The sequence below is a fragment of the Tursiops truncatus genome, chromosome 18 (assembly GCF_011762595.2).
Source record: "Tursiops truncatus isolate mTurTru1 chromosome 18, mTurTru1.mat.Y, whole genome shotgun sequence".
NCBI classification, from domain to species: domain Eukaryota; kingdom Metazoa; phylum Chordata; class Mammalia; order Artiodactyla; family Delphinidae; genus Tursiops; species Tursiops truncatus.
Genome location: NC_047051.1, coordinates 25298399 through 25320743, shown reverse-complemented (window position 1 = coordinate 25320743; position 22345 = coordinate 25298399). Strand labels below are relative to the sequence as shown.

General features: G+C 37.3%; 1 protein-coding gene across 8 annotated transcripts in view; it reads right to left on the bottom strand.

Moving 5' to 3' along the window:
* Positions 1-7967: 7967 nt before the first annotated feature.
* ELF1 (E74 like ETS transcription factor 1) overlaps positions 7968-22345 on the bottom strand; it is a 105218-nt gene continuing 90840 nt past the window's right edge. For 6 of the 8 annotated variants that reach the window (XM_073795258.1, XM_073795257.1, XM_073795261.1 and 3 more), the window contains 5 exons: positions 19947-20030; positions 18803-18995; positions 17405-17848; positions 11442-11492; positions 7968-9970 (listed from right to left, as the gene is read on the bottom strand). In XM_073795258.1, the coding sequence (XP_073651359.1) occupies positions 9376-9970; positions 11442-11492; positions 17405-17848; positions 18803-18995; positions 19947-20030 (1367 nt within the window). In that variant the 3' untranslated portion in view covers positions 7968-9375. The remainder of the gene's footprint in view (positions 9971-11441; positions 11493-17404; positions 17849-18802; positions 18996-19946; positions 20031-22345) is intronic. The other 2 variants (XM_019936457.3, XM_019936460.3) reach the window with 1 other exon arrangement.

Below are 22345 nucleotides of genomic sequence, written 5' to 3'. Positions count from 1 at the left end.
GACCACATATATGAGGGTCTGTTTCCAGGTTCTTATTACGTTGGTCTGTCTAACCTTGTCCCACACTATCTTAATGTAGCTTTATAAGTCTTGAAGCCCTATAACTTTCTCTTAAAGATTGCCTTGGCTAGTCAAAGGCCTCTGTATTTACATTTTATACATTTTCTAGAACTTATTTCCATTTATTTATAAATTTTAGAACGAACCTGTTAATTTCAAAAAAAAAAGAGCCCCCCCCCCCCCCCCCCCCCCCGCCCCAAGACAAAAAATCCTGCTAGGATTTTAACTGGGCTTGCATTGAATCTATAGATCAATCTGTTTGGGGAAAACTGATCCTAATTTTTTTTTAATTGAAGTACAGTTAATTTACAACGTTGTGTTACTTTTTGGTGTACACAGACTGATTCAGATACAGATAGATGGATATTCTTTTTCATTTCCATTGTAGTTTATTACAAGATATTGAATATAGTTCCCTATCCTATGCAGTAGTTTATCTGTTTTATATATACTAGCTTGTATCTGCTAACCCCAACTCCTAATTTTTCCCTCCCCGCATCTTCCCCCTTTGGTAACCATAAGTTTGTTTTCTATGTCTGTGAGTCAGTTTCTGTTTTGTAAATAAGTTCATTTGTATCATATTTTAGATTCCACATATTAAGTGATATCATATGATATTTGCCTTTGTCTGACTTACCTCAGTATGGTAATCTCTGTACCAATCCATGTTGCTCCAAATGGCATTATTTCATTCTTTTTTATGGCTGAGTAGTATTCCATCGTATATCTGTATACCACATCTTTTTTTTTTTTTTTTGTATACCACATCTTTATCCATTCATCTGTTGATGGACATTTAGGTTGCCTCCATTTCTTTTTTTTCTGACATCTATATGTTGATTCCTCCAATCCATGAATATAATACACCCTTCCATTTATTTAAGTGGTCTTTAATTTTTCTCAGCAGTGTTTTGTAGGTTACAGTGTAGAAGTCTTACATATCTTTCATTAAATTTATTCTTGGGTATTTGAGGGTTTTTATGCTTTTTAAATGGCATTCTAAATTTTTAATATTTGTTGCTAGTGTATAGAAACACTGCTGGTTTTTACATATTGACCTTATATTCAACCATCTTGCTAAGTTCCCTTACTATTTCTAATACTTTGTAGACTCTTAGAATTTTAGTCATCACAGTGTCTTGTGATCTGTGATAGATGGTTTGACATCTTCCTGTGCAATCATTATACCTTTTATTTTTCTTGCTGGTTGTCACTGGCTAGGATGTCTACTATAGTGTTGAGTAAAAGTAGTGATGATGGACTTCCTATCTTGATTGTAACATTAGGGAGAAAGCATTCAATATGAAATGCTTTTTCTGCCTTTATTGAAATGTCCATGTTTATTTTTTCTTTAATAAGTTAATGTTAATTACTTTGGTTGATTTTCAGATGTTCTCTAAATGGCCAATATGCATATGAAAAGAAGTTCTACATCAATAGCTATATCAGGGACAGTAAAATCATAATTTGGTACTAAACACTCCCACCAAAATGGCTAAAATTAAAAAGAATTCCAGTGCCAAGTATTGACAAGGATATGGAACACCTGTAACTTTCACGTATTGCTAGGGAGAGTATAAATTGGTATAGCTACTTTAGAAAACTTTGACACTATCTACTAAAGCTAGTCGTACATGAACCCTATTGCCCAGAAATTCTACCACTAGGCATATGCCCAAGAGAAAAGAATACTTAAGTTTGTGTATAAGAATATTGATTGCAACATTAGTCACAGTAGCAAAAACTGGAAATAACCTAAATGTCCTTTCACAGAAGAAAAATACTAGAGATCAAAGACTAAGAATGAACTACCAGTACACACAACAAAATGGATGAACCTCACATACATCATGTTGAGCTAAAGAAGCCAGACAGAGTACATCCTGGTTGATTCCATTTATATGAAAATAAAAAACATTGTGAGGGACGTCAGAGAGTGATCTCCTGGCTGGGAAGGGCCATGAGGAAGACTTCCTGATGTGGGAAATGTTATATATCTTGACTAGGTGACAATTACAGTAATGTAGTCACATATCAAATTTTTTCAACTTATACACTTAAGATTTGTGCACTTTATGCTTCAGTAGGGGGAAAGATTAAAACAGTCAGCAATGAAAAACAATCTGAAATTTTTTTAAATGATATTTACAATAGCAGTAAATATTAAATACTGAAAATTAAATCTGACGAAAGATGTGCAAAACATATACATTGAGAATTACAAAATATTGCTGAGAGAAATTAAAGACACTTAAACAAATGGAGATACTCTATGCTCATGATTCAGACTTAAGATGTCAGTTCTTCCCAAACTGATCTATTGATTCAACCCAATCCCAATCAAAATCCCAAAGACTTTTTCCATTTTATAAGTTGACAAACTGCTTCTGAAATTTAAATAGAAATGCAAAAGACTCAGAATAGCCAAATCAACTTTGAAAAATAACAGAGTTGGAGAACTAACACTACCTGATTTCAACACATCAATCTTGTGTATTGGTACAAAGATAGACAAATCAATAGCACAGAAAAGAGAGTCCAGAGATTCGTATGTGTATGAACAACTGATTTTAAGCAAAGGTCCAAAGGTAATTCAGGGCAGAAAGGACAGTTGAAAAAGATAGTCCTTTCAGACTTTTCAATTGAAAAGGATAGTCTTTTCAACAAATTGGATATACAAAAGCAAAAAAGTGAACTTCAGTATATACCTTGCACCATCTACAAAATCTAGCTCAAAATGGATCATGGACCTAAATGTTAAAACTATAAAACTTCTAGAAAAAAGATCGTTGTGTCCTTGGGTTAGACAAAGATTTCTTAGATATGACACCAAAAGCATGATCCATAAAAGAAGTTGATAAACTTTATGAAAATTTAGAAGTTTCTGCACTTTGAAATTATTTGTGAATCATATATCTGATGAAGAGCTAGTATTCAGAATATATAGAGTTCTCAAAACTCAGTAATAAGAAAACAAGGGAATTTTTAAATGGGCAAAAAAACTGAACAATCACTTCATCAAAGAAGATACATGGATGTCAAGTAAGCTCATGAAAATTGCTCAAAATCATTAGTCGTTAGGGAAATTAAAACCACAATGCGATACTACTACACATCCATTAAAATGGCAAAAATATTGAATATAAAAGAGCATGTTGAAGAGGATGTAGAGCAACTGAAAGCCTCATACACTGCTGGTGGGAACGTAAGATGGTACAACCATCGTATGACCTAGCCAGACCACTCCTAGGTATTTGTTCAACAGATATGAAAATACATGTCCAATATAAAGATTTGTACAGGAATATTCCTAACAGCTTTAATGATAATAGCTGAAGACTAGAAACAACCCAAATGTCCATTAACAGGTGGATGGATAAACTAGTATATCCATGTAATCGAATATTATAAGAAAACAAGGGAATTTTTTCAGTAATAAAAGGAAAAATATGCTGATACAGACTACAACATGGATGAATCTCAAAAAAGTTAACGCTACGTGCAAGGAGCCAGACCAAAAAAAATAGTGCATGTTATATGACTCCATTTACATAAAATACTAGAAAATGCAAACTAATATAATCTATGTAGACAGAAAGCAGATCAGCAGGAAGGGAGTGGTTACAAAGGGGCACAAGGAAACTTTTAGGCTAATGTTCACCAAACATGAGTAGGTTCACTACTTGATTATGGCGATGATTTCATTTTATACTCTATTTAAATATGTGCCACTTATTGTATGTCAATTATAGCTCTATAAAGCTATCTGTAAAACAAGCTTGGAGCTGTAGGTAAGAATTGATAGTCATTGGCACACAGATGGTGGTTAGCAACATGAGAACACGAACATAAAAACAGGTAAGGAGAACATGTATGTAGCTTAGTCACATATTTAATAACTATGGAGTACTGTACCTACTATGTGGAGATATTACAGTAGGGACTGAGGGTACTAAAATGACTACAGTCTTGGCTCTTTATAATGTAGTGTTGGAATCACACATACCAGTAGTCAATTATTATAGTGTCATCTGTGCCCAAATGAGAAACTAAAAGGCTCTATGACAGTAGTGGGGAACTTTTAAGAACTCAGAGAAAGCTCTCAGAGGAAGTAATGTCTAAGCTGAGGCCTGAAGGTAGAAGATAGAATTTAGCCAAATAGAATGAGAGCAACTGTGCCAAGCAGAGTGACAGCAAGTGCAGAGGTCTGGAAAGTAAAGGGAGCTCAAAGAGTTGGCAAGTACAGCGTTTAGGGCTGTTCATTTGCATAAGCCCCTTCAAACCCTCTAAGTTGGTATTCTACTTTTCTGTTTTTCCTAAGTAAGTTCCCCTCACCCATCCAACCACCAAACTGTGTACCCCATAAAAATCTAGATTTGCCCCGATAGAGGACATCGGTCATTCTTTTGGGCAGCCAGTCACATAAATTGGTAGCTAGTTAACGTAAGGAGTCAAGGAAGGACCTTGGTTATTCTCTCTAGATGCAAATTCTATTCTCTCAAATTTCGGAAGCAGTAGAGACAGTGGTACAAAGCTCGGTGTTTAGGTGCTTGGCAACAGTGGCTCCAAGTGGACCAGTTGTGCAATATGGTTTTGCGATTTGTTTAACTGTGTGACACAGACTGACTCTGATTCTCTAGTCTTTTTGTCTGTTCTGTAAACTGCATGATATTCTTCTAATAAAATTTCTTTTATGCTGAAAACCAGAATCCATCTCTGTTGCTAACGACCAAGAACCCAAACTGACAGTTTGGTATTTGGAAGTGGAATGCTACAAAACAGACTCTAGTATGTATCACCCGCCAGATGGAAAAGAAAGGATGCGAGGCACTGAAGACAACTACTCCAGACTGGGAAAATGGTGACCCTGAGACAGGACATCAAACTGACACCATCAAGAAATGTATTCTAAAGCTGAGAAGCCTTGGAAAGAGATTTATTCCCAGTGCTCATGCTGGTGTGGCAGTGGAGGACAAGAAAGCAGGGGCCACAGGTGATCTGAAACAGAGGACTGCGAATCACCTTGAAGACCCTAGTCATGAAACTGGATCAAGTAGCTGGATGACACTTCAGCTGATCTCTCTTTAGGAGAGAAATCATGCTTTCTGTAGGTGTGAGCATTTTTGGAAGTATATGTGTGGGAAGAAGGCTGTGTATAGATGACAGTAGACTACATCATTCCTCCCTTCTTCCTTGCTATGGAGTCCAATTTTGTTTGACTGTCCATCTCCCCAACACATGACTAAGTCATCTATGGTAATCCTGCTTCCTTGGCCAGCACTTGGTTTAGGAAGGGGTATATATGACCAGTCTAGCCAATGAGCTCTGAAGAGATGGCTGCTCAGGGTGCTCTGGGAAAGGTCTCCTTACTGATAAACAGAAACATAGAAGAACTGCTGCAGCTATCTTGCACCACAGCAGAAGCCATCCTGGAAACTAAACCAAAATACTGAGAAAAGCAGAAAGATGGAAGAAATCTGGTTGCTCAACATCACTACTGTGCTCCTGAATTAACAAACCTGGAAACCTCCGAACTTTAGACTTCTAATTTTGTACTACTGAATAATTTTGAATAGGGTTTTTTGGTTCCTTGCAATTGAAAGCATCCAAATCCTATCTGACGGTATGATTTGGAGAGTAAAATTTGAAGATAAGGCTGGTGGGATCAAGGAGTTTTGTGAAACCATGCAGGGCCTCAAATCCAGCTGAGGATAGTAAGAAACCACTGAATGGCTTGGTACAATTAAGTGCACCCCTGTTGCACTGGGGAAGAACACATTGAAGGGGGACAAGGTGAAGACAACAAAGAACAGTGATCTTTAGATAAAACTTGGGAGAACTCTAACCTTTGAAAAAGTCTCTGGAGCAACCCAAGAGGAACATTAAGAAATTATTATAAAGGCAGGAAGAGGACGGAGAGAGTTGGGCACAAAAGTAAAGGCAATAGAGAGTTTAAAGGAACAGTGAGTTATAAAAGGTTATCAAATATTGGAGAGGTCAAGAAAGAGAAGAAGGGGGGAATCTGGCAATATGGAAATTGATTCCTTTTTAGTGACTTTTGCAACAGTAATTTCAGGGTAATAGGGCAAATGTACTACTACAGTGGGTTAAAGAACCACTGACAGATGAATGGATAAAGAAGATGTGGTACATATATACAATGGAATATTACTCAGCCATCAAAAAGAATGAGATAATGTCATTTGCAGCAACATGGATGGACCTATAGATTATCATACTAAGCAAAGTAAATCAGAAAGAGAAATACCATATGATATCACTTATATGTGGCATCTAAAATATGGTACAAATCAACATATCTATGAAATAAAAACAGACTCAGATACAGAGAACAGACTTGTGGTTGCCAAGGAGCGGGGTGGGTGGGGGGGGCTAGGGGAGGGAAGCAATGGGAGTTTGGGATTAGCAGAGGCAAACTATTACATATAGCATGTTTAAACAACAAGGTCATACTGTATAGCACAGGGAACTATTTTCAATACTCTGCGGCACACCACAGTGGAAAAGAATATGAAAAAGATATAGGGACTTCCTTGGTGGTCCAGTGGTTAAGACTCCACACTTCCACTGCAGGGGGCGCAGGTCTGGCTCCTGGTCAGGGAACCATGATCCCACATGCCGAGTGGCCAAAAAAAGAAGGAATATATAAATGTATAACTGAGTCACTTTGCAGTATAAAAGAAATTAACACTGTAAATCAACTATACTTCAATGAAATTTTTAAGAAAAAGAATGAATGGAAAGTGAGGAAAGCAGCAGGTTTATAAGTTAAGGACAGTGACAGTAACATTGCAGGTACTTCCTTAATACATGTTGAATCAATGACTTGATGTAGAAAGGCCACGTACTGAGTAAGAGTTATGTCCCTATTCAGGAGTTCAGTACTGGGAGATTATATTAGGGGATGCATGGCTAGAGTTCTAAGGGAGGAAAACTCTTCCTTGATCCTCTTAGGGTCCCTGCCTGGGCCTAAAGCTCAAACTGACAAAGACATTAAAGAAGAAAAGCATATTAAGTTTTCTGTAACGTGGGAGCTTCCATAAGGAAATGAAGACTCAAAGAAATGGTTAAGCCTGAACATTTTTATACTAGGTTTGATGAAGAATGGAAAGTCATAGAAAAACAATGGAACAGAAGGGTATAAGCTAAGGGTAGTAAACTGGAGAAAACTAGCAAGGTCTGTTCCTTCAGATTCTTCTCTGTTTCCCTCCATCTTCAGAGATAAGAATGCTCCTTTAAAAATCATATTTGGGGGGCTTCCCTGGTGGCGCAGTGGTTGAGAGTCTGCCTGCCGATGCAGGGGACGCGGGTTCGTGCCCCCGTCCGGGAAGATCCCACATGCCGCGGAGCGGCTGGGCCCATGAGCCATGGCCGCTGAGCCTACATGTCTGGAGCCCGTGCTCCGCAACAGGAGAGGCCACAACGGTAAGAGGCCCGCGTATTGCAAAAAAAAAAAAAAAAAAAAAAAAAAAAAAAATCATATTTGGGAAGAATATTAACTGACATGAGGAAATGAATAAGTGGAAGTTACTACTGGGTATAGGCGTATTGGATTGAGATTTTAATTTTGTTACATTTTTCTGTTTCTGTGTTTTCCAAGTTTAACAATTAACTGATCTAATTTCTAATTAGAAAACTTGTTTTTTAGAGTGTGTTTAATATTATCGCTGGGAACATTTTATTTTCTAATTTTTGGAGCTTTGTAATCCATTGTGTCGTGTCCGGAAACTGCCATTTGGCATGGTAGAAAGGAAAACTGAGAGGATGACATTCTGCAATTCTAATCTGACTAATGGAGGCTGTTATATAAACGTTTAATAACACTGTAATACTAGCAACATTGTCTGTATACTTGTTCTTAAGGAACATTTTCTTGAAAACAAAAACACAGGATTTTTACATGATTTATTTAATAATAAACCAATTAAAGATACAAAAACGTTTAGAGGATTCCAAAATTTAAATTTTTGTTTAAATACAAATTCACTCTGTAACATGAAAACATATAACATTAGACCTCTAAACATAATGATTCTTTCAACTACAAAAATTTCTTTTTGCTATACTAGAAAATTTGCAGAAAACAATTTTTCTTGTGAAATTAAATGTACATTATTTACAGTTGAAAAAGTAATCTAAAAACTATTGCATTTCAGAAACTGGGATATATAATGTATATCTTTGTATGCAATTCCCCCTCCCCCCACTCTCAATAAAAAAAAATGATCCAAAATATAAAGCAATTATGCTTTTATAGCAACTGACTACTCAGCCAGATTAGCCCAAGGCTTGGCTGCTTTCTGGGGCCTTAAAGAGCCCTGACTCTTTCAGAAAAGCAGTATATCATTTAGCACTCAGCAACATAAGTTTTTTACTAGTGGACCACAATGCACAGTGGCCTAAAGAGTTAATGAACAAAGTATTTAGGAGGAATTCAGGTTCAGAGCAAATCTTAACAGGTAACAGCAAAATGAATTTTGTAGGGTCATTAATTTTTCTGCAATATTTTAGCTATATTTACAGTAGGAGATAAGCTTAAAACATAGGGCTTAGAATCATAAAATTTAGAACTAGATAGGAAATTGGAGTTCATCTAATCTAATCCAATACATCCCTCCTCTTATGATGCCCAGAAAGGTCAAGTGGCTTGCCCAAGGTTATACAACTAGTTAGTAGGAGAGCCACTCTTAGGCTGATACTTTTATATTATCCTGCTTCTGAAACAGGTTCAGCCATATCATGGGCACATTTCGATTTTTAATGTTATAATTTACATAGTCATAGTTCAATATACAGTGCAACAAACTAAAGTCGATCTAAGTGAAATCATAATTTTAACAAGGCATAAAATAGGTGTCTTGCATTTGAAAGAGTCAAGACTTAACCTATACAAGTGGAATGAAAATAGCTCCTATATAAATTTCCTGATGTCATATTTAAGTACTGTATTTACAGAAGAATCAGAAAAGCTAATACAATGTAAAATTTAAAAAGAAACTTTAAAAATGCTTATGATATAGCCACTGGAAAAAATCTCAAAAGAATGTCTTCATAGTATAAAACGCCTGTTCCTTCACAATTGAATTCTGAAACATTTGAAGAACAAAAGGAAACACTTGGGTTTTCCTCCCCTCATCTAACAAAGTCAAAATTAACTCTAAGTTATTATTTTTAACAAGTAACTATAAAATTAGGAACATTTGGAGAATTTACCTTAGAATCAATCAATAGTTTGCATACAACTGAAAATGTTCAATTAAAAAACCACCATCTGTAATTCCTTTGGTATATTACTTAGAAAGAGTTGGGTTCCAGCAGTTCGTTTTTTATAGCTACCTGAGAGGTAAATCCATTGGATACCACCATCACATAAGGCTGTGACTGCTGCTCAGTTTCCCCAGTGCCTTCTTTCAAGTTATCTTCAACCTCCTTTTTCTCTACTTCCTGTATATGAGTTTTTGTTTCTTGAGCTTTGATAACTGAAGTGATTACAGTGCCAGGTGGGTGAGTAACCAGTTGTGAATTGCGAGGAGAAAAGGTCACCACAGGTGTGGTAGCACTGAAGGACGGAGATGAAGCCACGCTGACGGTTCCATTGCAAATGGACTGAACATTGCTGGTAAGAACCTGCTGTACGTGGGCAGGACTCAGGACAATGGAAGGAGGAGAGCCCGGCTTCTGCGACTGGAGCACAACATTTTCTTTCAGTACTGTCATGGGCTGTGATGATGGAATGGCTTGTAAGATAAATTTCTGAGATCCAGCACCTGATGATGGATCTGTGCTGGCTATAACTGTTGTGATTGGCACTGTCTGAAGTGTTACTGTGTGCAAATGCTGATTCCCAGGAGATACGACCACAGGAACTTGGGCTGGAGCCTGTATAGTCCTATTGAGATTATGAAATAAAAGTGAGGAAATTAGCATATTCTACATTGTTTAAAACTTAACATTTGACAACTCACTTTGACAAAACATGAGTTATTCATTTCAAATGCTCCTTCCCATATTTTCAACACAACATAAACATTGCGCCAGACCCTGCATTAAACACTCCACATACAGAAATGCCCAACACAAAACTCTCAGTCCATTAACTACGATACCATCTGGTGGGGAAAAAAGAAAGTCTATACTAAGTGCTATATTAACACAAATGGGGAAGCAATTTTGTTGGGGGAGGAGGATATCAAAATGTTTCCCAAGGAAGTTATGTATAAGCTGCCTGAAAGAAAATTAGGGACTTTTAAATAAACATATTGGACTCACTATCATTTTAATATTTGAGGGGTAATGTCATCAATATACCCAACCAAATTACCAAACTTCACATGATTATAATTGTTTTCAACCTGTTTTTCTATATATAGAGAAAACGCTCAATTAACTAAAATAAAAAACAATCTTAAATGTATGAGACAGAATTATTAGAAGAATTTTAATAGTTCACGGTTCATATTACATAAAACAAGTCATGAATATAATTAACTCATGAGGGTTCTTTAGGCTGGCAGAACAAAAAATAAGGCCAACCCTTGGCAAAAATAAAGGCGTGTTTTAGCAGTTTTCTCAGCTCAAGTAATTTTCACATATTTTAGTCATAAAGATACAATTTTAACATAAAATCTTTTAACGTGGGCTTCCCTGGTGGTGCAGTGGTTGAGAGTCTGCCTGCCGATGCAGGGGACGCAGGTTCGTGCCCCGGTCCGGGAAGATCCCACATGCCGCGGGGCGGCTGGGCCTGTGAGCCACGGCCGCTGGGCCTGCGCGTCCGGAGCCTGTGCTCCGCAACGGGAGAGGCCGCAACAGTGAGAGGCCCACGTACCGCAAAAAAAATTTTAAAAATTTAAAAAATCCTTTAACGTAAAATCCAGTTTATGTAAGGTTTTAATTCCATTTATTGAAGAAAAGTGGTACATAAATGATATTATAAGTCAATCTAATTTTAAAAGTTCACAGCTGTGAAGTTTACAGTTATGGCCATTGTTAATATAAAACAAATGCTGTTGAAAAAACTCAGCATCTGGATCTCAACTGTGTTTCCTCTGAATTCTATAAAGCTATTTTACAAGAGAGAGATGATTGCTACTCCAAATGACTAGGAACTGGATTAGTCCCCGTAAACCAAATGTTAATTATTGCCAGGAGACTATCACAGGTAAATTTTAGCAAGTTACAATTATGTGCCCTGTCACATGTGAGAAATGAAATTCTGGAGGAGAAGACAAATGGGTTAGATGGAAAGATGACTCAGCACAACTCAGAAGAAGTTCAAAGGAAGCAGAAAGACACACGATAACTGCAGCCCACCCATACATGTAGGATACTGATTCCCAAGTTCAGTTTGCCACCATAGTCACCACTGTGAGGAGTAGTCTACAGCAGGAGATCGGCAGCTCTCTTGAAGGACACTGCTAGAAGAGAATATGAGTCAGGTAATGAAGATTTAATAGGCTGGCAGGGTATGGCCAGATGTACTAATACTATTGGGCAGGAAGGGATGAGTAGGAAGGATACAGAATAACTTCGGGAACTAGGGCACTTTTCCAAAATACACTGTACCTCCCTTCTTCCCTGCCCGCCTGAATCAGGATATCTTGGGTGGAATCTAAGCCTGCAAATGGTAGCTGACAGATACCATTTTTTAAATAAAAAAGACCCAAGGGCTTCCCATGCCAAGAGTTCATGTACATGTATGTATAGATAAAATAGAACTTGGCATATAGGAAGCACACAGATTGTATCTATAAATATGTATAGCCTTGCCACCCTATAAGTATTATCCCAATTTTCCATATGAAAAAGTTAATGCACAAAGTAGCTGAACAGCTTGCATAAGGTGAGCAGTTAGATAAGAAAAGGGGTCATTCAACTGCAGAGCCTATGTGCTTAACCATTACAACATACTGTCACTTCTTAAGTCCTGAATAACTTCAGCCAAAGATGAATACTTTCTATTAGATCTTTAAACTGTGGGGAGTTAACAACCTTTAATACATACCCCTCCCCCTTCCCCTTTCCTTCTCTCAGATGTGGCATGAGCAATAATGTACTTGGAAAATTTCCCTATTGCTCATCAGGGCTACCACTAGACTTTCAATGCTTTTATTCAAGTCAGAAAAAGATGTCCCTTTCCTGAACACCTGCCTGCCATCTGCCAGAAAATATATATACTGAGACATATATATATATATATATATATATATATATATATCTGCAATGTAAATATATTAGCTTATTTGAACAAATTCTAAAACAATAAATTTTCACTAATAAAAAATTCAGAGATTAAAGGATTAAATACTACACAGCCTTTTCCTAAACACAGGAATTTTAAATTATTTTTTTTCTTAGTTAATGATTAAACTGTCAGTTGTGTCTCATTATATTATATAACAAAGGTTATATTACAGTTAACTACTTTTAAAAAACGTAAGCTGCTTGTAACCAACTGGTACAATATTGGTAATTTAAAATTCCTCAAACTTTCTGAAGCTAAGAAACATATACAATATAATATTTGGCTTTTGTTGAATATCAGATGTCAGAAAGTGTCATTTAATTGTTACAACCACCTGTAAGCTTAAATAATATCATCTTCATTTTATAGAGGAGGAAACAGACTCAGAATAGTTAGTTAATGTGATCCAGCGTCACATCTAATAATTGACAAGGCTGGAGGGCGAGAAGGTTATGCCCACATTCTTCCTATTCCATTACACTGCTTTAAAATATATAATGTATACATTATACATTTTTAGAGGCTAATTATTTAAAAGACCCTAAGACAAACTATTAGTACTTGGATAAACATAGAGAAATAAGTTATACTGGGTTGGTATATGGACTTGCAGATTTACCAAGGAACAATTATAGGAAAATATTTTACCAGAGGTTTATTTTTGTGAAGCCAAAGTTAAAATTTGTAAAACTGAGCATATATACCCTAAATCAATTAAGGAAATTTAATCAATTTCAATATAGATACAGCTGGCCTTCCATATCCACGGTCTCCACATCCACAGATTCCGCCAACCTCTCTGGTGGAAAATATCCACGCCCCCCCAAAAAAAATTTCCAGAAAGTTCCAAACCACAAAACTTGAATTTGCCACATGCTGGCAACTATTTACATAGCACTTACACTGTTTTAGGTATTATAAGTAATCTAGAGATGATTTAAAGTATATGGGAGGGTGTATGGAGCTTATACGCATATACTATGCCATTTTACATAAGGGGCTTGAGCATCCTCAGGTTTTGGACTCCAAAGGGGGTTCTGGAACCAATCCCCTGAGGATACTGAGGGATAACTCTATGTGCAATTATGTGAGATACAAAGAAAAGAGTAAAGGAAAAACTTGAGAAAAAATATGTTGCTACTTCATTGTAGGTAAGTGATAATTCATGTGATTGTGTGAATTAACTGACAGTATGGCAACTCATTAAGTTCACTGCTTTAGACTAAACTACTTGCATTAAAACACTATCTCCACCACTTACTAAAGGTGACCAGGCTCCGTGGCCTCTCCTTGACTCTGTTTCCTCAACTGTAAAACAGGAATATTACCTACACCTCACTGAGCAATAAGGATTTTCTATACATTAATATATGTAAAGTGTATGAATATAGAGTTCTTTGAAAGTATCATCTCTTGCTGTATATTAATTTAATAATCTAAATTTAAGTCATAATCATTTGACCTTCCCTCAACTATAGAAAAAATATTTCAAAGGTCTTTGATTTTATTAAAAAGTAGTCAAGAAAGATACAGCCAAATTTCTGTTACTTTTCTTAGGAGTGATAATATGATTATTTAGGATGTCTCTACTCTTAAAGAGTGTACACTGAAGTATTTAGGGGTGAAATGTCATGGTGATGTCAACTGACTTGACAAATAGCCAAACAGGAAAAAAAGGGTATAAATAAATATAGAGAGGAAACAAATAAGGCAAAATGCTATCAACTGTGAATCCAGGTGGATGGTATAGTTGTTCAGTGTACTATTTCAGCCTTCCCATATTTTGAAATTTCTCATAGTTAAAAGTTGGGATACTTACAGTGAAAATAAGTAGGATTTGGGGGAGGAAAATAAAATATAACCAAATGAGAAAATAATTTTTTTTAAAGTCAAATGAATGATTAAGAATGTATGTGGGGCTTCCACAGTGGCATAGTGGTTAGGAATCCTCCTGTCAATGCAGGGGACACAGGTTTCGAGCCCTGGTCCGGGAGGATCCCACATGCTGTGGAGCAACTGGGCCTGTGCGCCACAGCTACTGAGCCTGCATTCACTCTAGAGCCTGCGAGCCACAACTACTGAGGCCCGTGCACCTGGAGCCCGTGCTCTGCAATGGGGGGTGCCACTGCGACGAGAGGCCCATGCACCACAAGGAAGAGTACCCCCGCTTGATGCAACTGGAGAAGGCCCATGTGCAACAGCGAAGACCCAACGCAGCCAAAAATAAATAAATAAAATAAATTTATATTAAAAAAAAGAATGTATGTGGATACATACATACATTCATATAAATACATAATAATTTCTACAAGAAGAAATTGTGGGCTTCCCTGGTGGCGCAATGGTTGAGAGTCCGCCTGCCGATGCAGGGGACGCGGGTTCGTGCCCCGGTCCGGGAGGATCCCACGTGCCGCGGAGCGGCTGGGCCCGTGAGCCATGGCCGCTGAGCCTGCGCGTCCGGAGCCTGTGCTCCGCAGAGGGAGAGGCCACAACAGTGAGAGGCCCGCGGACCGCAAAAAAAAAAAAAAAAGAAGAAATTGTGTTTTGGGAATTCCCCACCGGTCCAGTGGTTAGTTCTCAGCGCTTTCACTGCCATGGGCCCGGGTTCAATCCCTGGTCAGGGAACTAAGATCCCTCCCACAAGCCGCACAGCATGGTCAAAAAAAGAAAAGAAAAGAAAAGAAAAAAACTGTCTTTAAGTTTGAAAAGTTAAATTTTATATTTCTTCATTTTATAAGTAGTCCACTTAGAGAACTCATTATTCTAAAAGGAGATAAAGAATGGTCATATACACTACTTCAAAATAAATTCTATAAATATGAAGGGGTGTTATATGTCAGACTATGTTAGGTGTTAGGAAAAGGACAATGAATAGAATCTAGCTCCTACAGATTTAAATGTATAGCAGGAGACAGGCATTAAAGTCACCTGAAACACCTGGTTTATGTACCAGAATGTGGTACAGGCAAGAAGTAAGCTTTAGCTGGAGAGCAAGGAAGGAATTATGAGTAGAGTGAGAGCTGGCAGTGGAGACTACAGAAATTGGACTGCACTCTGTGTGCAAATTAGATCTAACAAAAGCTGCAAGAAGGCACTATCACGAATGCTGACTCTTGAGCCATTAAACAAAGAATGGCTCTGGTCAGAAACATCACATAATGATATGCATCGGTAACATGTAGGTTGCCAGAGAAAAAAATAGGAGAAACAGGAAGCAGGCAGAGTCCACAGAACTCTGAGACTGTGGAAATGAAGATTCTGAAAGGTACACCAAAGACAGTTTGAAAATCAGAGGTAGGGAGTGTAATTACAATGTTTTAATATCAGGCAGTGAGTCTTACTCAGAAATTGACATTCAGAGTAATAAACTATCCAATATAATACACAATTTACTATCTTTCAGAGCTAAAGGTATGTGTTTTTGTTGCTCTTGTTGTTTTTCTTCTGGTTTGTTTTTATTCTCTAGGTCTAAAAAGGAAACTTTGATTAGAGATGCTAAAAAACAACTGAATCAGTCCAAGAAGGGAGTCCCAGTGATCAGCTGTGGCCATTGTATGTTTCATATCAACACAAATACATACAATGATAAGATGACAAAGAGCATAGAAATCAACGCGAGGAACCACATAATTTCCATCAGATATTCAGTCATCGTAAGTAACCAACAGAAGTTAGAGGAAAATAAAACATTAAAGGGAAAATACAGAGTTAAATAAGTACTTCTTTAATTAAGATGGAAAAAATGTGATCTTTATACTCCTTACAAGTCAACGATTTAAGAGAATTCAATTCTCTTAAATCAAACTTGTCGAAAGTTTAAATGGACCATACAAGGAAGACTGAATCGTCTATAAGTCTGTTTTGATTCTAGGTAATGTATACTTCAAGATCAATTGAACAAAAACCCAGCATTTATATTCTAGAATATACAACTGTAAGATTGAAGTCAGCTAATGAAAATAATCAAAGAATCATTTTTACTGGATTTGGAGGGGCTCCTATATTTTATTATAATTCATGTTCTGGAAATTCATGGCAGTAGAAATGGAAAAACAGAACCTGAAAATGTCCATCTAATTTTCTGCCTTCCTCCCTTTTCCCCATTCTAAATCAGTCAAGACCAGTCCCAAGTGTCTGCAATAGAGCAGTCTAATCTGTTGTTTCATGTCTTTTCTGGGGTTATGAGGCAGATTTGATTAAACCACAAAACTATTCTTCCAACTCTGCCACTTAAAAGCCCAAAAAAGAAGACCTTCGATTCTTGGCCTCCAACCTGTTTGAACTTTAGAACTATTCTGGATACTATCTGAGAAGATAGTATCTTCCCAAAGACTAATGTGGATTTCTTAGAACTCAATGCATTCCAAAGGGTCATGATATGTAAATTTATGTTAAATTTTTACAGCTTCTAACTTTGTTTGAAAAAAGATCTGAAACTATTCTCTGGATTTTCTTATATGTGGATCCCTTCTTATATGGATTAATTCAGTTACACAAAGCTATAGAGAACTGATTCAAATTGATTGAATAACATCAAGTAATGTCACAGTTTAAAAGTAAGGTATAGGGTCTTCCCTGGTGATGCAGTGGTTAAGAATCCGCCTGCCAATGCAGGGAACATGGGTTCGAACCCTGGTCCGGGAAGATCCCACATGCCACAGAGCAACTAAGCCCATGCGCCACAACTACTGAGGCCACACACCCAGAGCCCATGCTCGGCAACAAGAGAAGCCACCGCAGTGAGAAGCCCGCGCACCACAACGAAGAGTAGCCCCCGCTCACCGCAACTAGAGAAAGCCCACGCACAGCAACGAAGACCCAACGCGGCCAAAGAGAAATAAAGTAAATAAATTTATAAAAAAAAAAAGAGTGCTTTAAAAAAATAATAAATAAATAAAAATAAGGAATCATTGATACAATCACAGGACTGATGCAACGCTGCTGAAACAATCTGTTGACCAAGAGTTCTAGCTTGACATGTATATAAGTTTTATTTTCACTTCTGAATCCTGACACGTTTAACGACGACTCTGGTCAGAAACATCGTACAATGATCTGCACCAGTAAGTTTAATTTTCTCACCTAATACTCTGAACGGAAGAATTTAATGTTTCGTCCTGCATGCTACTGGTTGCTTCTCCTTCGGGAACAGCTTGTACTGGCTGTACTACATGAATAGTCCGGAAGAGCTGGGTAGGATATGGAGTCTGTGTGGACTGCATTGTCCTAAGAACCTCTGATGGCTGTGCAGGTTCCACAGGATCTTTGGGTTTTGCAGCTTTAGAATTCCCTGGTTTTAGAACTGTAGTGGCTCCTCCTTTTATCCCTGGACCTGAAGATACTCTCGATCGACTTGCCTGGTTCCTACTCGAAGTGGTTGTTGAAGACAGTGATGGATCTGAAGACTCTATGCTGGAACTTGGATCCTCATCATCTATATAAATAAGGTCTTTCGGCATATCCTTAAACTGATACACCAAGCGCTGACCTTCTACTTTTGCCAGAATACCCCTTTGGTAATAGTACCTATTCAAAGCAGACAATTCCATCAATATTGTATTCAGTTATACATAAACTAAAATAATCTTCAACACAATAAAAATTTCCTAATCATAAACAAAAGTTTAAAGCTAGAAACAAACAGGTGAGAAAAGACTTTCTAAATGAAGGGTAGTTATTTTATTTCTCTTCCATAGCTTACTATAATTATAATGTCCCTAACCTGTTTAAATTTGCTTCAGTTAATCTGAAACAATTTTCTGTATAAAACTTAATGATGTACAAATAGAAGTGATTCAAATTCTGTCATTTATTTTAATTAAATCAAGAACTTAAAAAGTGTGAGTTAAAAAATAAAATGCCAACTGTAACTAAATAGTTCTGGTTTTAAAAGTTTACCGAGTTCTCAGATCACTGATATTTCTAATAAATCTTTCTCAAATATACCCAGATCCTGAAGACTAAATGACATGATCACAAGAAAAACAAACTAAAAGTGGGTTTAAGTGATACTTTTGTTCAACATTTTCACAATGGCTAATATTATGATCGAAGCATTAATTTATTCCAACACAATATATTACACATCATACCTGAGATTCATGTTTAAAAATGCACCCTCTTATTCATTGCCTGCATTACCACTAGTTGTTACTTTGTGCTGAACTTAAGTTTAATGACTCAAAACGTGAGCCTTGTGGTCAATTTACAATTTCTGATGACAGCTTAACATTTTCTGATCCCTTCATAAATAAAATATCTCGTTTGCATGAAGATTTAGGGGGAGGAAGGAGAACGTTTTCCCAGACTGAAATAAGATTTCAACTTAAATAACACTCATTTCTACAAGCAGTGAGGTTTTAGCCCTTCAACAATAAAATTCACCATTTCTTTAACCAACGCACTTTTTTGAAGTCACCTACTTTTCAGTATTTAGGAACCGCTACTGGTCACACAGTGAACTACAGAAGCCTCACGTACCTGAGGGCTCTTCCCATGGTCTCATAATTCATGTCAGGCTTGTTTTTGTGCTTCCCCCACAACCGGGACACTGCTTTAGAATCTACCAATTTAAAAATGCCTTTTTCTCGCTGGGTCCACTTGATATATTTAGGACAAGTAGCTTTGTCCTGGAGCAGTGCCAGTAAAAACTCCCAAAGATAAATTGTGTTTCCTGAAACAAAAGCAATTTCTTTTTAACTGCCCAAAATTTCATTTGAAAGAACGCAATAAAACACAACTAAAGGTCTTCTTAAGTTCTATCTATAATTATACAAACATACTACACAGTTCAGTTAGTACTGGTGATATAATGGTCATAAATTTTAGGGTCTAACATAGATCTTTTTATTAGTCCCGTATAAGATGTCTGAACAGAGCAATCCTGCCAATTAGATGTGTAATGACTTAGGGAGAAAGCACTTTGAGACAAATTTTTTTTTCAGCCTCTTTAAGAACCATTATTACGCCTAAGAAACTGAGAAAGAGTTGTACAAAACCTTTCAATAGTTGTTCTTTTTATATAAAGAGCCAGCAGATTAGCCTTAATAATTTTCTTCAAATTTAGGCAGCAGTTACGAAAATACTAAAACTCCAAGACAATATAATAAAGTGTCTATGAACTGAAAACCTAACGTGGCTGAATTCTTCCAAGAGGCTCTTTATTAAATGAAACGATGGGCTTCCCTGGTGGTGCAGTGGTTGAGAGTCCGCCTGCCGATGCAGGGGACGTGGGTTCGTGCCCCCGTCCGGGAAGATCCCACATGCCGCGGAGCGGCTGGGCCCGTGAGCCATGGCCGCTGAGCCTGCGTGTCTGGAGCCTGTGCTCCGCAACGGGAGAGGCCACAACAGTGAGAGGCCCGCGTACCGAAAAAAAAAAAAAAAAAAATGAAAGGATGGATTATTTTGACAGGTAAGTGAAAATCTCCTAGATGGATTTCTTGGACTACATTATTACCAGTCTTTTACAGAAGGTGGTAACCATACCTTATAAGCATGTGGCAGCAATAAGATCCATTTCAATAAAAGCTGGTGGTTTCTACTTAAAATATGCAGATATTTTAAAGCAATCTGAATGTTACTTGACCCATAAGTATTATAGGGAAGTTACAGTAGTAGTACTTACCCTTCCCATCTTTGTTTTTCTTCCTCACAGATATGTTTGGTGTAGTGGCTGGGGAATCTGGTCGTGGTGGTTTAGTTTTTCTGCCTGAAATCACAATGGCTCTACATAAATATTTGCCCTCAAAAGAGAGAGGGAATGGACAATTTAGCTGTTTATAAATGCTGTTTTGTCATTTATCCTAAATTTCAAGTGCCAAGTATTTTATACATGGAACACATATATTGGTCTCCTAAATGCTATTTATTAAAAGGAAAATAACTTTAGTAAAAATTTGACATTAACTTAGGTTAGATCACAAACACTTTTATGTAGAAAACGATACTTTGGCTCATTTGTAAAAATGAGGTTAAGTTTAAACTTTACATTTTGTCTTTGAGGTGACAATACTGACAGTGCTTTCTTAAAATCTGGGGGAATATTCTTGATGCTGATAAAACTTGGGCTCAGAAAATAAGCCACACAGTTTGTCTGCCTCTTGGTTAGTTCTCAAATACTGGAAACTACCCAAAACTTCTAGAGATATAAAAAATAAGTGAGGCTAAATTTTTGTGAACCACATAGTCCATTTTTATTGTGTATTTTTAAACATATCATTCTTCTATATTTCTTTCAATTTACAGCAAACAAATTTACTTTATGATTATCCATGCATCCAACAAGTCCAATGCAACAGAGTTAAACTATATTTTGTGCAGCCTTAGTCTGGGTCAACCAACTATTCTAAAACTGCGTTTGTGATCTGTTTTTGCCACTTATCTAGAACCACAACTCGGCAGCAATGCTGCCTATGATTTAGGTTAAGCTGATGATGCTGTCTGAACAGACTACCACCCTGTATATGAGAGACAATGAAGATTAAGCATAAATAGATACTTTAGTTAGTACCATTTACCCCTACATTCTTGAAGCTGACTCTCTGATCTTAGATCATAAGGGTGAATGCTGGGGTAATATAATATAGGCAGTAATTTAGAAAAGTAGAATCCTAGCTAAAGTCACAAGGTTAGTGACAACACATCCCAAGACAAACTGAATAGGAAAACGGTTTTTTTTTTTTTTTTTTGCCCATGCCACGTGGCTTGCGGGATTGTAGTTCCCCAACCAGGGGTTGAACCCAGGCCCTGGGCAGTGAAAGCATGGAGTCCTAACCACTGGACTGCTGGGGAATTCCCAGGAAAACATTTCTGAAGTTAAGGTAAGAGTCAAGGAAAAGAGGGTCAAAAAAGTCACTCTTAAGGCCGGGTTCCTCTTGAGACTACCAGATGTACAAACGTAGACTGTAGGAGCCTGGTGTCTCAACTTCCATCACTGCAGACATCTGCAGAGAACCTCTGCATGACATAGAGACTTCTAGCTAACTGTGTTCATGACAGTAAGGACTGAGAGAAGCCAGACTTCAGTTAGCTCCTATCATTCCTCCCATCTTACTTTATGCTATTTATTGACTTGCTCTGATAATATTTTCTTTATTCCCCAGTTTTCCTCCACTCGTTTTAGTCATGGCAGATACTGTCAGTAGCCTACCCAATATCCATCCTCTCCATCATCTTCCTTACTGTTCACGGTGGCAATGTACACAGCTCCACATGAATTACAGATTAGTTGGGTATAGAAATTCTGGTAACAGTTATTTCTTCTCAGTGCTTTGAACATATCCAGCCCTTCCAGCCTTTACTGGGAGCTTGTAAGCTGCCAATCCAATAATCAATCCTCTTCAGGTAATGCAGATCCTCCCTGGTTGGTTTGCTTCTTCTTCCTTTTTTTTTTTCTTTTCTTTTTTTTGACGGGGTGCGGAGGGGAGTCTTTGATGTTCCACATTTTTACCATAATATATTTAGGCTTGGATCTATTTTAGTTATGCTACTCAGGATCCACCATGCTGGGATTAACATCATTCTTGAAAATTCCTCAGTCATTATCTTTGAATACTGCCTCTTCCTCACTCTACACATGCTCTCCTCCTAGAGCTTTGATTAAACATGTAGACCTTTTCACGCAATCCTCACATCTCTAACTTTCATATTTTTTATTCTACATCAGATCTGTACTGGAGCTCACTAAATTCTCCCTTAAGCAGTGACTCATTTGCTGTTTAACCCATACATTATGTGTTCTATTTGGTTCCTTATCATATCAGCCTTTCACCATTAAATAGCATGTTAGTCTTTCACTTTCTAAAAACAGCTTTATTGAGGTATAACTGATATACAATAAACTGCTTATGTTTAAATTTACAATTTGATAAGTTTTGACATATGTATACACCTGTGAAACCATCACTACACTCAAAGATAATAAACATATTCTTCGCCCCCAAAAGTGCTTTGTGCCCTTTTGTAATCCTCACATCTCACCTTTCCCCACCCTGCCCAATCCACTCATATATTTTCTGTCATTAT